Source organism: Psammomys obesus, unplaced genomic scaffold (assembly GCF_907164565.1).
Source record: "Psammomys obesus unplaced genomic scaffold, mPsaObe1.curated_primary_1811, whole genome shotgun sequence".
NCBI lineage: Eukaryota > Metazoa > Chordata > Mammalia > Rodentia > Muridae > Psammomys > Psammomys obesus.
Window position 1 is genome coordinate 8935218 of NW_026596152.1, and position 21036 is coordinate 8956253.

The 21036-nt window shown below is 47.4% G+C and overlaps 1 protein-coding gene across 1 annotated transcript in view; it reads right to left on the bottom strand.

Moving 5' to 3' along the window:
• Positions 1 to 586: 586 nt before the first annotated feature.
• Tnfrsf13b (TNF receptor superfamily member 13B) overlaps positions 587 to 21036 on the bottom strand; it is a 21661-nt gene continuing 1211 nt past the window's right edge. Inside the window, exons 2-5 of the mRNA XM_055594118.1 lie at positions 9600 to 9729; positions 7473 to 7718; positions 1149 to 1322; positions 587 to 810 (exon numbers count right to left, since the gene is read on the bottom strand). Coding sequence (XP_055450093.1) covers positions 587 to 810; positions 1149 to 1322; positions 7473 to 7718; positions 9600 to 9708 — 753 coding nt within the window. The 5' untranslated portion in view covers positions 9709 to 9729. The remainder of the gene's footprint in view (positions 811 to 1148; positions 1323 to 7472; positions 7719 to 9599; positions 9730 to 21036) is intronic.

Here is a 21036-nt window from a genome sequence, read left to right on the forward strand (position 1 = left end):
GCTGAGGTCCAGGGAACACCCATCATTCTTTTAGACGTTTGGCCTTCACCCAGAGGGGCCCTCACCTTCCTGGCTACGCCACATTGACCACACACAAAAACCTACATGCACAAAATTCACACACATGTGAATATGCACACACACATACACCCAGTTCATACAGACACGCAATACACAGACATGCAACCCAATTAGACACGCCCACATGACACAACCCAGCATCTACACATTCACATACAAAGTCTTTAGTTCACAAATACATACACACTGCATTCAGCTATCTGCCCAAGGCCCTAGGTAAGCCCGCTTGTCTGTAAGGACGGCAAGGACGGCGTTCTGGGCGCCGGTCATTCTTCCATCTTTCTCCACTAAAGAGGAGCACACAGGTTGACTGCTCAGGGGAAAGTGTGGGGCACAGTGGCACAGGTGCGGACGTGGGCACTGCGGGTTAGTTGCTTTATTGCTCTGCGTGGGTGCTGCCCCTCTCTGCCTTCTTCTCGTCGTCTTCATCCGCTCTCTTCTCCACCCCACCCCCAACCCCCTCGCACTCCATCTTCTCCCTTGTCTCCTCCTTCTTCGCTGTCTGTCAAGCTCCAGGACGCGCGTCCCCGGTGGGCAGGCGCACGCCCCCCAGGCCGCCGGCCGTGGCGCGCGCACAGGGCTGTGGGGCGGCGGTGCCCGCGAAGCCCAGCATCCCGAGAGCGCGGGTACTCTCCTGCGTGGGCGACCTGCGCTCCGGGAAGCAGAAGCTACACGTCTCGACAGGCTGGGGTGGCGCGACCACCTCGCTGAGAGCCTCCTTCGCCGCGCCTGCAGGGACAGAGTAGGGCGCCTTGGGCACCGAGGGCTGTGCCACACCGCCTGGCCCAGAAGCCCAGCGATCCTACAAGCCATTCCAGGCCTCGCTCTCCTGGACGCCCCTGAAGAGGTTTTTAAGGCTGGGCTCACTTCTTCCTGCACCCCGAAACCACCCCCCCCAAACCCCACTCCCGCCCCGGGTGGCCTCCTTCCAGATCTCCTCCCAAAGCTAAACTTAACACCACCCTTCCTAGTGGCCCTGCTGCTTGAACCCGATTTCAGCTTCAGGATGTGGGAGAGAGGAAAGGCGGGTGCTTGTCAAGGAAGGAGGCCTAGCTTTCTGCACTTACGGTGGGGAGCCTTTGCTTGTGGCCCACGAGGCAGTGCGCCCTGGCTGGGAAGCGGCTCTGCTCTACGCCGGAGGAAGCAGGCCGCGGCCACCAAGAAACAGCAGAAGATGGCGCAGAGGCAGAGCCCCAGTGTGCTGTAGACTAGGACCAGCTGGTCGCTGCTCAGCTTCAATCCTGTGGGTGGTTCAAGATAGACAAGAGCATGAGTTCAAGGGGGTTACCGACACCCCCCCCCACACACACACAAGACTCCCCTCCTGCAAGGTGTTCTATTCAGGCCTGTAGCTACTCATACCCTTCCCCATTTCAGGACTAAGTGCCCTCCCTATCTTGGGCTTCCTTTTTACCTCATTAGGACCAAGCAGTTCACAGGGCCATCCCCAGGCTTGCCTTGCGGATGGGCACATGGTATTGCTTTCCTGGCCCCAAGACTTCACTGCTACTCTTTCTAGGTCCTGAGAGAACTGGCCCCTCTCACCCCAAACTGTTGGCACCTTTTTCCTTAAAAAGGTGACACCTCAGGAGCCGGCCCATTCTGTTCTCTACACATGCTTTGCAGGTAGACAAAACCAGGGGTGGATGAATGCTTCCTTGTATGCAAGGATGCGCAAGTCCAAGGAGGACGACTCCGCCGAGCATCGGGTCTCCTGGGAGAGCTTAGACATTGAACTCAGGACCAGAGAGATGATGCAAGAGTCTGGGCCCAGTGAAGCAGAAGGGCTCTGGGATGCCCCGCATAGTTCCCTTCACAGCTTGGACGAAGGCCTAAGAGCTTGTCTCAGGCCAATGCCTGACGTTTCTCCTCCTAAACTCTCCCCTGAGTCCCAAAGTGCTGCGACTACAGCACATGTTGTGCTAGTGAAGGTGTGTGTGGGGGAGACCTTTCCCTTGAAGGAGGAAATGAAAGTGATAAACTCATAGAATATTTATCAATAAACGTTCTCAGAAAACATTAAGCCACACAAAAGTACGTTTTAGCTAACGGAGCACTGCCTCTGCCAGGCAGTTTAGAGCGGACAACCCTGGCTGGCAGGATTAATCCATCGCTCTTCTCAGGAAGAGCAGAGATCTGCCGGCAGGGTGACCCCACTTACAGCTGCCTGGGGAAAGCAGCCCTGCTCTGTCTTGGGGAGACTATGACAATGTTTTACACTGTAAATCTCCCCGTTTGACCAAACAACCAAAGCTTGGAACTCCTGTCTCTGTAGAACAGCGTATACTTGCTCAGAGTATAACTTGGGGCCTAGTCCTGTTGGGAATGAGCAAAAGAAACTTGTTCAGCCATTTTGTCTTCAGACTCCATTTACTCATAGGGAGAAACTAAGTTCAAGGTCCCAGGCCTTAGGGGAGCTGGGGACTTCCCAGTAGCGGAACAGCTTCTGTTATAAGGAAACGTTTGTCTGAGTCCAGTCATCTCAGGGACAACTTGTAAGGAGACAGTTGTCTGAGTCCAGACAGCTCAGGGACAACTTCTCCATCTTGCTGGCAGGGTCAAATAAGATCATGTTCCCAGCCTAGGGACCTACTCCTATCCTGACTGGTGGAAACTCCCTTGCTCAACCCCTTCTGTCAAAATATGTTTAGACACTGCTACAGCCTACCCTGCTCCCCCTTGCTCTATGGTTTTCACTCTTTAAACATGCAATACAGCTTTCCCTCAGGGACATAGTTCGGACCCCAAACTGACCGCCTCCCTGCAAGTGTGGAAAATAAAACTTGTTTTTGGTTTGTTTGTTTGTTTGTTTGGTTGGTTGGTTAGTTGGTTTTGGTTTTTCAGGACAGAGTTTCTATGAATAGCCGTGGCTGTCCTGGACTCACTTTATAGACCAGGTAGGCCTGAACTCACAGAGACCTGCCTACCTCTGCCTCCCTGAGTGCCGGGACTAAAGATGTATGCCACCAGGAAGTTTCTGTCTCTGAAGTGAGTTTTCTCGGCTTCCACTTCGAACACGACAGTCCTGTGTAAGCTGAGGGGAATTTCTGTTCAGGCCAGCTCCCTTTTGCTCATTAGAAGTAGCTGCATACTATTATTCAGGAGTTTTCCCTTTATGAATCTCACAGGTACTTGGCGTGTTTTCTCACTGAGAAAGCACAGTACTGCAAAGGCTCAGCCTGTTCCGGGTGCCGGTGCAGTTTGGACTGCACTTTCCTTAATTTTCCTGTTGGGGTGGGGCAGAGGGTGCTGGGGGCTATCAATACCTTTGTTTTTAAAACTAGGGTGTAACTTGTAAACCATCACAGTTACCACTTTAGTGGATTTTGAGTGTTCTATAAAGCATATCCATCAAGCTGTGCAAGCATTTCCACTCTCCAAGTTGATGGCTATTTCTGTCTCCAGTGAAAAACTTCCTGTCCCATTAATGGGCCCTCTCCATCTTCTCTCACCTGCCCCCCACACCCCCACTGACAGTCATCTGCCCTCCGTCTCTGTGGGATGACCAGCCTATTCTGGACATTTTAAACCTCACACTGACAGGTTTGGAGAAACTATTCAGGACTCATGTAGTGTCCATGATACTACATGAACAATTCTATCTTAAAAGACCTGTTGGGATTCTCTCTCTCTCTCTCTCTCATATATATATGGTTTTTTAAAACAGGGTTTCTTTGTGTAACAGAGTCCTGGCTGTCCTGGAACTCACTTTGTAGACCAGGCTGTCTTTGAACTCTCAAAGATCAGTCTGTCTCTGACTCCTGAGTGCTGGGTTTAAAGGCATGCACCACCATGCCCGGCTCTATATCTCCTTTGAGTTGTCAATCAGATGCTGGCTTTAACAGACTTCTCTTAGTTTCCAGGCATTCGCTCCTTATACAAACTAGAGTCTGGAGTAACAAACAGCTTTCTGCACAGATATTTCATCCTTCTGCAGGGCTCTGCTACATGGCCCAGCCAGATGTACAATTACTAAGAAAAATGTATGTTCATCATGATATTAAAACATTCTCCTCATGTTGCTTCTTAATGTTCCCCACGAAGCTGTAATAGAGGAGAGCCAGTGGCAGACCTCTGGGCTTACCCACGCTCCCTCATGTGTACACATCATACAGTGAGTGGGCAGTGGTAACAAAGAGATCATCAGTCTCACTGATGCTTAGAGTCGGCCAAGTGTTCTTTGACCTGTCCACTTCCTCTAATAAGGGCAAAACTACCAGCGATCTTCAGCACACCCTCCATAAGAATTGCATACCAACAGCCTCACGTTGTGTGTTGCAGCTGCTCCGTCACACACGTTCTAAGAATACACACTGGCCTCACTCAGCTGCCTAATGCTCTGGATCTTTGCTATCTGTTAAGTGCTATCATGGCCCCTTAGATGGACCCTCCTCTGAGGGGCTCTAAATGCTGCCCATTCCACATCACCCCTTTTGCCGGCTCATAAGCAGTCTGTGCCTCCAAGCCCTCGACATTTAGGGTGACCTCTGATAAGGGAGTATGGGGGCTAGGAGCTAGACAGACTCCCTAGTAGGCAGACACACAGGGAGAGGGGCTATTGCTAGGTAATAAAGATGGTGAACTTCCAAGATGGCCAGCTTCTTCATCTGAGACAAAAGCCCGGCAGCTTTAAAACAAAGGCCTAATGGGTTTTTCCCAGTGGGGCCCTCTACTGATGGACTGGCCCAATGAGTTCAAGGTCAGGTCAGCACGCCACAGCTGTGAGCCAATCAGCTACCCCGTCCTCCTTCAAATCTGCCCTAATCAACCCTTCCTGGTCACAGCACAGCACACCATTGACCCCAGCACTCAGGAATCAGAGGCAGGTGGATCTCTGCGAGCTTGAGGCATGCCTGAGCAAGTTCTAGGACAGCCAGGGCTACTTTGGAGTACCCTGTCTCAAAACAAAACAAAACTGACCGACCAACCCTCAAGTAGGAGGGAAAGACCCTTCAAAGACTTGAAAAACCAAGCCCAGCCCCTGGAGAGAGACTGGCTTTTAGGGTCCCCCAAGTCCTTGCTCTATTTAGCAAAGGTTTTTCCTCCCTGTCCCTCTCCTGTGTGTGTCTTCATTAATCTCAAACTACTAATCAAGCACTTCCTGCCCCACTGCTAGTCTGGCTTGCCTCCCCCTCACACTTTACCCATAGATACTGGGGGACCCTTGAAAGAGTGAGGAGGATTTTCCTAAATGTGTTGTACTCCTAATCTCTTAGCAAGGCCTTTAAAACTTGCTCCCCAACATCTGCTCAAGGTACCGTACAAGTTGGAAGTACAAGGCCCCCTTGTGTGTTCGGAGACACCATTCCTGTTCCCATCAGCTCCTTGCAACCTCACCACCACCACCTTTGCTCCACAGGACCCTGAATCACTTCCTTACAGCCAGCCCTCCGGCTTTCAATCTGCCCGAACCTCTTCTGGGTCCCAGTATTGCTGGGGACAAAGAGAAAGACCTGCTTTCCCTAGGCTAGGGAAATCCTTTCAAATCCTTATCGCCCTCTTCATTTAAACCTAACTCTGCTTCGGCCTTTGGCCTCCCAGAACCTTCCTCATCCTACCATGTTCCCTCAACACCAATATCTTTTGCCTTGCTCAAATGAGCTAATTAATTAAAGTAAGTCTATCTCTCCTAGTCATCTTGTAGCCTTTTGCTGCCGTGTCCCCGGGACACTCCTCCATCTGGCATGCCTGAAAGACCTCAAAGGGAAAACTGTACCAGATAACCATTTTGGACATCATTTCCTGTCTTTCCTTTAAGACAGGACTCTTTGGGGGTTGCAGGAAAAGCTCCCCACGGAGCTCTAGTTTCTATCTCTACACCTCCATTAATAAGAGCAAAATGAGCCATCGGACCCTCCCCTCTTCTGGCCACTCTGGGCATTCTTCAGGACTACAAAGAAGAGCAGGAATGGGGAGAGCCTTCAATTCCACCTCAGTCCTTCAGGCCCTCCTCCAGGAACAATGCTGCTTCTACGTCAGCACATCAAAACTGGTTCAAGACCATGCACAGACAATTCAGCAATAAGGTCCCTCTAGATGGGTGGGCTCCCGGTTCCCACCCATCCTGCCTCCTTCCCTTACTCACCGCCTTCCTCCTTGACATCCTCATCCTTACGGTTCACCCTGTCTTTTAAACTTTTTATGGAAGTTTCTCCGAACTGCATCATTGCCTTTACCTGGTCCACCACACAAGATAAAGATGATTCCTCTAGGATTGCTCCAGACTTGAGAAGCCCAAAATGATGCCTCCCAGCCCCAGCAGAAAGTAGCCAGATAGAAAATGGCGCCCTCATCCCTTACATGGAAAGGGTCTGGGGATTAAAGGAAATCTGCCCCCAAGGCCAAACCAGCCCAAGGGCCCGGGAAATCTGCAATGCATGGAAATCCCAGAAAGCAGCTAACCCCCTGGAAAGTCAGGGAAAAGCAACTGACCTATCTTCCATCCTGCCATTCCAAGAAATAGCTCATATAGAAAAGCAGCTCACTTCCTCATTTCACCCCTGACAAGACCCTTCCTTCTTCCTTCTCTATTCTTAGCTATGTCACGCCCACAAAACATGTAATTTGCATTCCTCTGCAAGTTCAGATTCTGTGCCTCTTGGGTTTTGGAGCCTCATCTTTCAGACCAATAAACATCAGCTTTCACTACCGAGGTCTATCTGAGTTTTCATTTCCCTCTGATTGTTTAATTCTTTCATTTACAAAAAAAAAAAAAAAGTTTGCAGCCCACACCAGACCCTATGGAATCATTCTCTCCAACTCTTTGGTCTGGGCCCTGTTTTACCCCTAGAATAAGAACCTCAGAGAAGCTATGTAGAAAGGGGCAACCCTGGGCTTCTGGCTAGGCCGTGACGATATATTGTGTATCTCAGAAGCTAAGAAGTGTGTCCATGGCTCGGCATCCGACTCCTGCCTTGCACCATGACCATTGGGCTCAGTTCTAGCACTACACAACATTAAGGGGAAACTTTCTATATATATTTGAGACAGGGTTTCTCTGTGTAGCCTTGGGTGTCCTGGACTCACTTTGTAGACCAGGCTGGCCTGGAACTCACAGAGATCTGCCTGCCTCTGCCTCCCGCCACCTTGTCCGGATTTTAAGGGGAAACTTTAAACAGATTTTTAATATTTTCACTACAAAGAAATGACTAAGTGCTTGAGGTATCAAGATTTGAGCAATGTACACTGAGTATGTGTGAGAAAATGTCCCATAGACATCTGAAATTTTGTCTAAACAGTTTTTCTATCCTGGAGTGACCTCCCTGGCTTCTGGCTAGTTGCCAAGAGTCTGGGCCTCTTGGACCAAAGATGCTTGTTATTGCAACCTGCTGCCCAGCCTCCTACCAGTCCTGATCCTCAGATGCCTTAGGCACTGGTGTTGGGTCACTTACCTGGACCTGTCTGCAAGCCTCCATGCTCTGATCCCTGGTGCCTTCCTGAGTTGTCTGGCCTGGCTTCTACCTCCCCGGCCTGTGGGCTCCTGAGCTCTGGCTGGAGGTTCACCCTGCTTCGAGCCCTTTTCTCACAGAAATGAGCACACTGCTGAGGGTGCTGCATGCAGGTGGAGTCGCAGCTGACGCAGGCCCCCAGGAGATGGTCGTAGTACTTGTCCTGCTGTTTTCGGCAGCTGAGGAACTCTGTGGGACAGAAAGAACAATGCCGCAGGGCTTCTGGGCTTTCAGGAGCTTGGACTCTGACCCTGAGCTATGTCCAAGTGAAGAAACCAAACCAGACCAACCGATATATAGTTCAACGTGAAAACAGCAATTCAGAGTGGCTGTGCCCTCTAGGCATTCTCTAGCATACGCATTTTTTATATTTACATCTATATTCATATGTATCTTCCTGTACCCAGTCCAAGATGTTTCTGGGTTTGCTATTGTTGTTTTGTTCCTTCTTTGACTCAAAAATTCTTCTCACTTCTTGGTTTCCAAATGTGGTGGCTTTCTGCATATATCTAAAGCTTTAACGATTTATTTATTTCTATTTTACATGCATGAGTGCTTTGCCTACACCCCAAGCATGCCTGGTGCCTGTGGAGTTCCAAAGAAGCGCGAGCTCTCCTGAACTGGAGTCAGGTGAGTCAGCAGTAGCGACTGGGAACAGAGCTAGGTCCTCTGCAAAACTAGTGAACGCTCTTAACCACTGAATGCTCTTAACCATCTCTCTAGCCCCTTCTACATGGCTTTTAAAATGAATATCTAGATTATTAATTACATTGACATATAAAATGTTTATTTGCATTTTCAGATCTTCTGACTTCAAGTTAGTGGGAGGAATGGGAGAGGAGAAACCAGGACCCTCCTTGGAGAGTTGGGAAGGGAGCTGGGAAAGGCCATGGTGATGTGCGCTAACTCGAGCAGGAGCTATGGCCCCAAGGTTCCCATCTGTCAAATAGTTCACAGGAAGCTGATCTCCTGGGCAAGTGAATCCATCACAGCCAGAAAGGCTCCGAGGCCACAGTCCTACCTGGAGAAAGTCCTTCGGGGAAGGGAGGCATTACCCACTTATTCCCCAGTAAGCACCATTTACCACATGCCAAGAAACAGAGAGCCAAGCGACCATAGGTTGAAACCCCCCTGAAACCATGAGCTTTCCTCCTTTAAGACTAATAGAATCTTAAAATTATTCAAAACATACAAGGGTGAAGAAGACTGCTCAATGGCTGAAGATATTTATTTGCCATCACGATGGATAACCTAAGTTTGATCCCAGAAGACCACATGCTGGATGAACTAACTACTGACTTACACACATGTGCATACATTAAAAATTAAGTTTTAAAGCTGGGAGATAATCAGTAAATGTTTGGAAAATACACGAGTGAAAAAACTGGATTGGGAATGAAAAGGCAGAGTTTTAATCAGTTCTGAAGATGTGCATATGGGTGTGCTGGGCTCTCCTGTGTCTGTCTGTGGGAGTGCTGTGCTTTCTTCTCTCCGTGTTTAGATACTTGATAAATTCCATAGTATAATGTTTCTAAGCAAAGCAACAATAGAGCTGGTGAGGTAATACACGCCTGTAATCCCAATATTCGGCATGCTGAGGCAGGAGGATCTAAAGTGTAAGGCTGGCCTGAGTCACACAGAAAGACCTGCTAAAAAAGGAGAGAGAGAGAGAGAGAGATCTAAAAAACATTGTGTTTGTGTGTTGATTTACCAAAGAATAAATTTTTTAAAAATATTTTTTTAAAGGATGTGACAGGGATGAAGAAGGTCACATGGTGAGGCCTAATTCCTCCTTTGTAGTCAGAGAAGGCCTCCAGGACTGTGATGTTGAAAAGGAGCTGAGGAAAGATTAGGGAAATGCTTTCCTGGCAGGGGAGTAGGCAACTGCCAAGGGCCTGAGGCAGGAAAGAATAGACTTGTGCAAACAGTTGAAAGGCTGAGGAAAGAGACCACTTGGCACATCTCGTTCCTCCACTCATTCTCCTCCACCTAGCTGGGGAAAGGGCAAAGGGCTTCTGGGGAGGTGAGCCAGTGCTCAGCTGTCCGCCGGGCTCAGATGCCAAAACTCACTGCAGAAGTCTGTGCAGGTGTGCTGGCTCCTCTGGCTGCAGGTGACTGTGCAGGAGATACAGGTTTTCGCTAAGGGGTCCCAGTAATGCTCTCTGGGGCAGGATGCCATAGCCACCCCTGGCCGCCAGCCCTGTGGAAAGAGAGATGGAGCTTTAGGACAGCAGACGGTTAAGCAGAAGCTAGGTGGCCTCTCCTGCCGCATTCTGAGACATTCTCTGTTTCAGCAGGCAGAGGACAGCCAGACAAAGCTCTTTAAGTTTCCCTTTGTAAGATGGTTTCCCTTAAGGTCTCTCCCTCATAGAGTTGTACCCTGCCTGTTCCCCCATCGTCCTCAAAGTGTTTCAGGTCTCTGCTTACTTCCCCTGCATCCCTGACATCTGTCTAATCCTCATTACCCAGAGGGGTGGAGGGGAGAAGTGTAGGAAACAGAGGGCTGGAAGGACCAATTTATGTTTAGGCTACCTAGCACTGATCTAGCTATCCAGCCTGGGCTGAGACGGCCAGTGTTAGACAGCAGAGGGCCGTGAGTCAGCACAAAATGGCTGACACTAGATGTCTGAGGAATCCAAAAGCAAATAATGATGTTGCTGGGAACAAGCAAAAGGAACTTGTTCTAAGTATTGCTATTTTGTTTTCTGGACCCCATTTAGTCATAGGGGAAAACTAAGTTCAAGGTCCTAGGCTCTACGGGACAGTTGTCTGAGCCCAGATACCTCAAGGACAACTTCTCAAGGGCAGCGTCTTTCTGGCAGGGTCAAACAAGGTCATGTTTCCAGGCCCAGAAACAAACTGCTATCCTGATTGGTGAAAAAAAAAATAATCATAACAATAACTTGGCACAGATGTTTGTGGTTTGCAAGCTAAAATATTCTGTGCTATTCTGGCTCAGGGTTTTCAGCTCAGCTCCCGAGTCTGTTCTGTGGCCATGATCGATCAGCAGCAGTTTGGTTATAATCCATTTTTGTCATCTTCATTGACCCGGTGTCTGAGTTATAATGGATTTAAGAGGACCCCATAACAATGTCATCTCTTCCCTAGCTGTCGTTGGCAGAATGACATTTCTGTGTGACTCTGTATAAACATGGCCTTAAGGTCAGACGCAAGGGTTTTTGTTTCATCTTGTCTATCTGTAGGCCTATATGCCTCTGAGGCCTGTGTGCTGGTCTGCGTGGGTGTAGGTGTGTTCCCAGGTACCTGCCATTGTCTGCCGAGCAGTCTGTGTAGAGGCCTTCATCCAGCCTGAGTGAAGTATCTTTTTAAAAAATTATTTAATTTTATGTATATAAGCACGTATATACACCCCATGTGTACCTGGTGTCTGTGGAGGCCAGGAGAGGGTGTCAGAGTTATAAGCAGTTGTATGCTGCTTTATACATATACATACATATATGAAACCTTGGTCCTCTGAAAAAGCAGCAAATGCTCTTAACCACTAAGCCATCTCTCAAGTCCCAGCACAGGATGCCTCGTCTGTCCAAGGCTCCTTTGTCTCTTCAGTCTCCGGGCCTCCTTGCCTCCATGCGACGCTCCTCCTTTCTTGGCATTCAAGCATGGACCTCAGGGGACCCTACTGTCCCCACCACCACGCACCCCTCCTGCACACAGTACTTTTGCTCCTCACCGCAGCCTTGGCATTCGTGAGTGTGGCTGCGTCTCGCCATTGTTTTAGATTCCCCACGAGCATCATTTGGCAAGGCCTGGTCATAACCTTCTGTCCAGTGCTGGTCCTCAGGACTCAGCATGTGCCCTCTAGATAAACAGGTTTTCAAAAGCAGACTTGGCCAGCGCCCGAGCGTAACATCACAATGATGCTTTGAATAAAGCCCATGTCTTTTATAAGTACAAAAGACATTATTGCCACACCAAGACTGAGCTCACTTCCTGCCCCTAGTGAGTCCCTAGGGCTACCCATCAGGAAAGGGAGTATTCTGACTTGGCACTATGGGTTGGCAGACGTGATCTGCATCTCCTCCAAGAGACGTGCAGCAGTCTTTACCCTCCACTAAAAGCAAGCTAAGCAGAGCCCTGGCATTGGGAGTGGGGAGGATCTGTCTCCTGATATGGACCTTCCCTCCTCCCCCCCCAGCCTGCACCTAAGCAGCACGTGCCAGGTGTGTAAAATCCATCCTCTCCGCTCTGTGGCTGGCTAGAGGTTAGCAAACGTGGTGTGAGGAAATGGACTGTGGGGAGTTGCTGAAAGGCAGCCTCAGAGGGAAAATCTCCCCAACAGTGGCCAGGATCAAAGCAATCCTGGGTCCCAGTGGGCAGACACTCAGTCATACTGGAGCCTGCTCACACTGGGGCAACATGACACCCCAGTCACAGCGCTGGCATCACTGAGGTAGGCAAACACAGGAATAGTTTAGTGGTCTAGGATGGACTTGGTTTGGTTTATGTAATCCTGCCTCCTGGCTGCCAGCTCCCCCCTCCGCATATACGACACTTTACACCCACACCTCTTCAAACAAGGCACCTACCAACCTCAGACACTCCTCCCCACCCCCACACTGCATAGAGCTATACCTCTTTCTGACTCAGGTAAGTAGCTCTGTCCCTAACAACCATCAAATTTAGATTCTATTAAAAAATATTTCTAATTACCAATAGGAAGAATAAAAAGGCCAATCTATCTTGAACTGGTTTTGGGTACATATGTACTAAGATAAAACTGTGTCCTCAGGCCAGGAACTTTTAGGGAGAACCCCTTATTTGCCAGCTTAAGCATTTGTATAATGGGGCATGCATAAGATTAAAGTCATATGCCTTATGGGAAGAGACATGTGCAATGGAAAAAAAATGGCTGTACAACCTAGACTATGAATCAAAACAGAAACCTGGCCATACTACACCGTGAGCAACCAAACTCTCCTTCTCTTGAACCCCATTAAGGAAAGCACCAAATAGTAACTGGGCTCTCGATTCCCTCCTTCACCCCAGTGGCCATTGTTCCTTTGCAGTGTGCTCTGATCATTTCTGTTGCTTTGCATAAGGTTTTCTTGCTACTTTGCAAGATGTGTGAGCTTCTGTTTCACTCTTGAATAAAATGCCAAGAATCTTCCTGCAAGCCTGCAAGACAGCTGCCCCCAACTGGCTATAAAACCGAAGCAGAGGGATGCCCGCTCACATAGAGCCCAACAAGGGCCAACAAGAGCCACTGTCCAGACTGCTTAAAACAAAACAAAAAATCCTCAGTCTTATCAAAAGTATGCAAAGATTGTAGAAGGCATTTCTCAAAAGAAGACACAGAAATTGCTCACAGGCATTAGAGAAGATACGCAACATGATAGCTCATCAGGAAAGCCACGGCTGACTCCCTAGCCCTGGTTAGACGGCTTTTATTCGTGGCCAGGGTGTAGAGAAGAGGAATGATCACACACTGTTGGTACAATTATGAAAGTTTCTTTAAAAAAGAAAAGTAGAATCAGCCCAAGGCCCCCCAGTTCCACGGGTGGGTGCTGTGGTGGTTTGGATGTGAATGGCCCTCACAGGCTCCTGTGTTGAACTTGCTCCCCAGTTGGTGGGACTTTTTGGGAAGAATTAGGAAGTGTGGTCTTGTTAAGGGAAGTGTGTCATGGTGGGTCCACGGCATTCCCAGCGTTTCTCTCTGCATAACGCATGTGAAGAAAAATGTCCCGCTCCAGTGCTGTGCCTGTCTCTTGCTGCCATGGCGCCCACTGTGACGGCCATGGACTCTAGCCATCCGGAACCATGAGCCCCCAAACCAAACATTTGATAATCTGCCTGGGTCATGGTGTGAGTGGGGCAGGAATTTATCCAATGGCAACGAAATTAGATCAAGACGTAGCTTCACTCCCGTGATCATCTCATCGCCAAGGTTCGGAGTTAACCTCAATGCTGAACAAGGAATGCATGTATGAGGAAAATGATCTCTGTACGATGGAATATGATTCAGTCATGGAAAGGAAGAGAGGCTGTTTTGTTTGAACAACACAAGTAGATTCAGAAGACATTACTTTAATCCAAATAAGCCAAACAGAAAAAGCAAGAGTTATATGATCTCGTGCTGTGCATTCAGGAAAGTCAATTTAGAACAGCAGAGAGAGTGGCGGCAGCCCCAGGAAGGAACCGGGGTGGACGGAACAATGTTACTAGAAGAGTGTGCTTACGTTCCTTGCTCAGCGAGGAAGCTAGAGCTGACAACAACCTCTATTAAAATAGCTGGAAGACAGGTTCTTAGGTCTCACACACACAACAAACTTCAGGTGGTGGGTAGGCTGATTTCATCACTACACAATGTAGACACACAGTTGAAAAGTCACTGCACCCATAAAAACATACAGCTGCTAGGCACTGATTTAATTTTTTTTTTTTTTTTTTTTTTAAAGAAACAATGACCTGAAGCTTCCTAATTGTGAAAAAAGGCATGAATACACAGGTGAGAAGCTCAACAGGTTCCATACGGGTAAACCCCAAAGAAGCCAGGCCTGGGGCCTCAGGCCTGTGACTACTGCCACCTGGGAGGCTGGGGCAGGCTACCCAGCTCAGGTGATCTCAAAGCCAAAAGTGGTAAATAAAACAAAACAAAAATGTAAAGGGCCCAGAATACAGCTCAGTGCTAGAGCACTTGCCTAACAGATATGAGGTCCTAGGTTCAATCCTTAGTACTATAGAGAGAAGCAAGGAGCGGGGGAGAAAAGGAGAGATGAGAGAAGGGAAGAGAAAGAGGAAAGAAAACAGTGAAGAAGGGATAGAAGAAGGAAGAAAGGAAGGACAAAAAACCCCTCAAACTTGAGCCATGATGCTTTACAATAAAACTGTAAATCCCCAAGGATACAGAGAATTGTGAAAGGAGCGAGACAGAAGCAACCTATGGGCCTGGCCGACGGACCTCCGTAAAGGTTAGAGAAGAGGCCTGACTCCGTCAAATTGTCCTCTGACCTCTATGTGGTGGCTCTGTCACATGGTCGTGCCCCTCCCCCCCAACTCCTTCATACACAGCTACCCACGTCATCATTATAAAGAAAAGCGGAGGCAGCCTGCTATGTGCCCGGGGTCTTCTGAAAGTTTATGGAGGGAGAGACAGTGGAACAGCAGATATAAAGGCCCGCAAGAAAGCTGCCAGCCACAAGTCACATCCTGGGCAAAACTGCCTGTCAATGATAAAGGAGAAATTAAGACAATTCTAGGAAAAAAAAAAATCGGAGAGAGCCACATTGCTAGTACCAAAGGCTACCAAGAGTCCCTCATGCTGGAACGGAAAGTGACTAGACAGAGCCCAAGGATAAGAGACACTAATAAAGGTCCCTGCACAAGAAAACCCTCGTTTTTATTTTGCTTTCTTCTTATGCATATGGCATTTTGCCTGCATGTATGTCTATGTACCATGCATATGCTCGGTGACTGGAGAGCGCCTGGGACTGGAGTTATCAAAAGCTGTGAGGTGCCATGTGGGCTCCGGGAACTGAACCCTGGCCTTCTGGAAGAGCAGCTAGTGCTCAGCTAGTGCTGAGCTGCCCAGTCCCTGTCTTGTTTTTATTTTATTGAGACAGGGTCTCCTTACGTGGGCCTAGCTGGCCTGGAATTCTCTACTAGGTCAGGGCCTCTGCCTCCTGAGTGCTGGGATTAGAGGCATGCCCCAGGCACCATGCCTGGGTATTTAATCAATTAATCAACCAATTAATTAAATAATTAAGCAATCGATTAATTGATTATTTAATAATCAACCAATTAATTAGATAATCAATTAATATGCACATGTGCATATATGTGTGTGTTTGTGTGTATGCATGTGTGCGTATGTATGGACCTGGGTTCTGAACCTCAGGCTTCACAGATGTCAGACAAGCATTCTTCCTGTGAGTGCTATCCCCAGCTCTTTGTGTTATTATGAGACAAAGCCTTGCTAAGTTGGCCCAGGTTGGCCTTGAACCCCATCTCTAGCCAAGGTAGGGCCTTGAACTTGTGAACTTCCTACCTCATCTTCTCGGATACCTTGAATCATGGGCCTATACCACCAGGCCAGCCAGGATAAACCTCAATTATTGTATACTTGTTATGAGTCGAAACTTCCGTCTCGCTCCATAATTTAACAGATGCTACATAAACAAGTATTGAAAGCCTATGTTAGGGGATGAAGAGCTGGCTCAGCAGTTAAGAGCTCTGGCTGCTCGGCTGGCGAGGTGGCTCATGCCTGTAAACCCAGCACTCTGGGAGGCAGATCCCTGTGAGTTCGAGGCCAGCTTGGCCTGCAAAGTGAGTCCAGGAAAACTCAGGGACACAGAGAAAACCTGTCTCAAAAAACAAAACAGGGGCTGGAGAGATGGCTCAGTGGTTAAGTGCACCGGCTGCTTTTCCAGAGGACCTGAGTTCAATTCCCAACAACCACTACCAGCTCACAAATGTCTGTAAAATTGGATCCCGCTCCCTCACACAGATATACATGTAGGCCAAACACCAAATATACATAAAAGTAGACAATAAATCATTTTTTTTAAAAAAAAAGAAAATGAAAACAAAAAAGAGCACTGGCTGTTCTTCAAGAGGACCTGAGTTCAGGTCCCAGCAACCACATGGCAGCCCACAACTGTCTGTAGCTACAGGTCTAGGGGATCTGACACCCTCACACAGACATACATGCAGGCAAAACACCAATGCACATGGAATTAAAATATTAAAATTTATACAAAATGAAAAACCTTCAAAAAAAAAAAAACCCCTATATTAATCATCATTCAATGCCCAAAGAGAAAACAATAATAATAACAACATAAAAGGAAAAGGGCAGAGATTCTTAGAAACAAGAGTTTTGCATATTAGTGAGACTAAGTAGATATTCAAATTAAGATATCACAAAATCAAGTTGTTAAGACAGGGTTTCTCCGTGTAGCCTTGGCTGTCCTGGACTCGTGTTGTACACCAAGCTGGCCTTGAACTCACAGAGATCTGCCTAGCTCTGCCTCCCACGCACTGGGATTAAAGGTGCGCACCACCATGCCCAGCTGCTAATTGTAATCTTTAAGATAATCCCTAAGAAAATAAATTAAAAATCTGCAGGAAAGAGGGAGAGGCAATGCTCTGACTCAGTGAGTATAGGTGCCTGCTACCAGTCCTGATGCCCCGCGTTCAACCACCTGACCCATACAGCAAAAGGGGAAAACTGAGTACCACAAGCTGTCTTCTGCCCTCTGTTCACTCAGCATGACGCCAGAGCCCCGACGCATACACACGTGCATGCACAGGGTAAATAAAATGGAAGCACTATATACACAGCAGAAATAAATCCTCATCAGAAAAATTATTAAAGACAAACGACCTAAACTCTCTTGTTTAAAGGAAGAAACGGGCAGACAGATTTGCAAAAACCCACAAGATTCATCTTTGTGCTATTTACAGAAGATTTGCTGTTGTTTGTGTTGTGTTTTTCAGACAGAGCCCAGAGACTAGAGGCAGCTAGGTAGTCTCCACCCCTTGGCGACACCCCAACCCCAACACAACACTTAGCTCAAGGATTTAAAGTATGGAGCAAGATAGTTCACACATTCCTAGGCCATGGTGGCACAAGTTTTGAATTACAGCACTCTGAGTTTGAGGCCATTCTGGTTTACAGAGGGAGTTCCAGGACAGCCAGGGCTACACAGAAAAACCCTGTCTCAAAAAAACAAAAACAATAAATAAATAAATTAAATTTTTAAAAAATTGAAAAGATATTTCATGCAAATAGTGCCCAAAGAGCAGATGCAAATTTACAACTATTATCAGACAAAATACATCTCATGCCGAGGCCCCGAAGAGACATTAAAAGAAAGGAAAAATCCCAGGCCAACAAGCCTTATAAATACAGCAGCAAGTTCCTCAACAAAATGTCAACATAATGAACCTCGAAGTGTGTTATTTGCCATGATCAAAGGAGGATGGTTCCTACACTGCAGCAAGGGTTCAGTTCTTCCAAAAGCCACCAGTTCCATGTACAACATTGAAAGGGTTAAGAAGGAAGCTGCACAGTCATCCAATGGATGCAGAAAAGCCATCTGACAAAATTCAACGCCTTTTCATGACAAACCAAAGAAACCCCCAAAACACCAAGTGTAATAAATTAGCAATAAAAACAAACCTTTCACACAAGGAAGGCCATATACAAAAGATTTTAACAGGCAGTAGTACACTTACGGTGAAAAACGGAGAAATTTTTTTTTTTTGTTGTTGTTGTTTTTTTTTTTTAGATAAGATCAGGACGAGGCATGACTGCACCCTTCACCCTCCCCTGTTGATCACGGTGCTGGGAGACTGTACATTCCAGCTGACCCCCAACTCCCATCCCAGGTCCTGGGGCGTTTCCTTCCTGGTCAAGGTGGCCTCTGGTCAACGCCTCATCCCATTCTCTGAGATACTGTATGTTGGCATTCTTGGTGAACATGTATCTGTAGCCATGGTTGCTGGACACAGATGAAATTAGAGTAAGGGCCTGCCCCAAACCTGCCACTGGGGTAAAATGGTAATGATAATAATGATATAAAGAAATAAAGAAATGTATCCAAACTGGAATGAAGAAAGTTAGGTCCACCTCTGGCCACAGATGACATGATCTTATGCTAAAAAGGACTACAAAACTATTAGAGCTGATAAAAACATATTAAAAATCAAGAGCCATTAAATTCTCATAGGCTGACAAAGAACAATCCTAAAAAAAAAAAATCAAGGAACAATTTAACTTATAATGACATAAAAAGAAAGAAAATACTTAGTATAGTTAACCAATGAAGTGAAAGAAGTAAATTCCGAAAACTATAGAATATTGTGGAAAGAAAATGACCTCAGTAAGTCAAAAGATTCCCTCTGTTCACAGACTGAAAGACTTAAGTCAATACGGCCTGAAGCAATCTACCAACCATACAGGTTATAACAGGGTCCTCATGACTTCTTAAAAAGCACAAGTAGAGAAAGCTATCCTTAAAATCCACGTAGAATGGCAAGGAGCTGAGCAGTCAAAATGATCCTGAAAGGAAGGGCGGCACACACTTGCTGGTTATGAAACAGCGCAGAGCTGCTGCAGGTGTGGAGGCAGCGTGGACTGGGCTCCAACCAGTGCAACTGGACAGGGAGCGCAAAAAAGCCTTTGCATGTCTGAGCAGATGGCGTCTTTACAGGAGAATCACCAGCATTTAGTGGGGCCAGACCCAGCCTTTTCACTGACTAGTGGACATCAGTTAAATTAGGATGCCAGACACTGAAGGTGTTTTATCACTTGAAGGGAAAGCAGGATAGACACGTGCAAAAGAATGGAGTCAAGTCCTTACCCAGTACCATTTAAAAACATAACTTGAAGAGCTGGGGGTGGGGTGTTGGTGCACATCTTTAATCCCAGCATTCAGAGGCAGAGGCAGGTAGATCTCACAGAGTTCAAGGCCAGCCTGGTCTACAAAGTGAGTTCCAGGACAGCCAAGCTTACACAGAGAAACCCTCTCTAGAAAAACAAACCCTCAAAATTGATCAAAGACTAAGGGCTAAACCTTTAAAACCTTTTTAAAAATGAGCTAAATAGTTAAATTTCATTTTCCCAAAAATATCCATGAATGAGCAACACGCTCATGACCTGCTGGGACAGCTACAGGGAGAAGAAAGGGGACAGGGACCCACAGTGAGGACCCTGCGTGCTAAATGGAATCAGGCAATGTTGTCGCCACTTTGTCAAACGGCTTGGCAAATACTTAAAACATTCAGCTGAATGGCCACGCAAGCCAGCAATTCCACGTCTTGGTAACTGTCTATCCAAAAGAACACAAACACATCCGCCCAAAATATAAACTCTCTTTCACAAAAGCATTGCTCTCAGTCCCCACAGAGCAGCAATCACCCAAATGTTGGTCAGCTGATAAATGGATTAAAAGATACAGTCGGTATCTAACAACGTGGTTAGCTATGAACATGGCGCACTGATCATGCGACAACATGGGTGGCCTGTGAAGACATGGGAAGAGGGAACACGAAATCACAGCATGCAACGCATGTGATGCTGCTGATACAGAATATTCGAAACAAGCAAGCAAACCTCTAGAGGTGGGGAGTCGGATGGTCGTCTGAGTTTAGAGATAGGAGCAATGGAGATCAACAAGGCTTCTTTGGGGGATATTGGAAACACCCTAAAATTAGGCTGAAGTGATGGCTACACTATTGTAAAAACAGAAAATGTCTGAAGTGGAGCTACTGGCCTCCCTGTGGAGGGAGTTAGATGAGCAGGCCAGCTGGAGAAAGACCCCGTGACCTCCTGGAGGCCTGGAGCCACCACCACAGCCGCCCGGGTCAGACCGGGAGATGAAGGCCGAACAGAGGGCAGATGCCGACTCACCGGAAGGAGCTGTGTCCATCCTTTTTTCTCACCCACCACCCAGATCCCTGTAAAGCCCTGAAGCACCGCCCAGCCCCTAGGATGGGCAGGAGTCCCCATAGGGTGATGGCAAGGAGTCTTAGCAAGACAGCTCTTGGGTGGATAGCAAGGAAGGAGGAATTCCTAGACCTGTGCACTGGGCTCACATCAACACAGACTCCCAAAAGCTGGGGGGAGGGGGGGGATGGACTGAAATTCCCAGAGGCCTCCTGCCATGCTTGGCTAGATGGCCGGTGCTGCTCCATGGGAGATGGCTGCGGCAGACTAGTTTGAAACAGGTTTAAAAAGTCCAGACGGCAGCTTCCATCGCTCAGAAAGACCTGGCATGTCTGCCATGTGGTACTGCAGGCTTCTTTACAGAGGGCTGCGAGGTCCTGCAAAGTGGGGGCGCAGCTGCCGGCGCTTCTCTTCCAAACCCCACACTGCTGGACTCCTCGCCCCTTACTCCGAGTGTCGGCGGCAACACTGAACTCTTGCAATTGTCAGTTCCCGCCTTTTAAAAACTGGACACAGGCAGCGGCAGGGGCAGCAGCAAACGCCTTTAATCCCAGGACTCAGGAGGCAGAGGCAGGTGGATCTCTGTGAGTTTGAGGCCAGCCTGGTCTACCAAGCAAGTGCCAGGACAGCCACGACTACACAGAGAAACCCTGTTTTCTCAAAAAACGAAAAACAAAAGAGCGAGCAAGGGAGCGAGCGAGCAAGTGAGAGAGAGAACAGAAAAAGAAAGAACAAGGCAGGACTCATTTGGGGGCTATTGTGAATACCTTGAATGAGGAAGGAAAGGCTCACTTTCAATACCAGTCAGAGGCCAGGGTGAGCGAGCAGTCCCACGCTGCTTTAGAACGAAACACTCAGACAGTTTTAAGAACAGAGGAAGACCAAACTGCAGATTTTTGCTAATAAACCAAATACTTGTGGTTTGTTTCTTTTTTTATAAAAAAAACATTTTTTTCCTATTTGAGCAAAACAAAATTGTTATGTGAAATATATTAAAGAGCTTACTTTTGTTTTAATGGCTTTCTATCATTATCATTATTTTTTTGTTTTGTTATTTATTTATTTATTTATTTATTTATTTATTTATTTATTTATTTA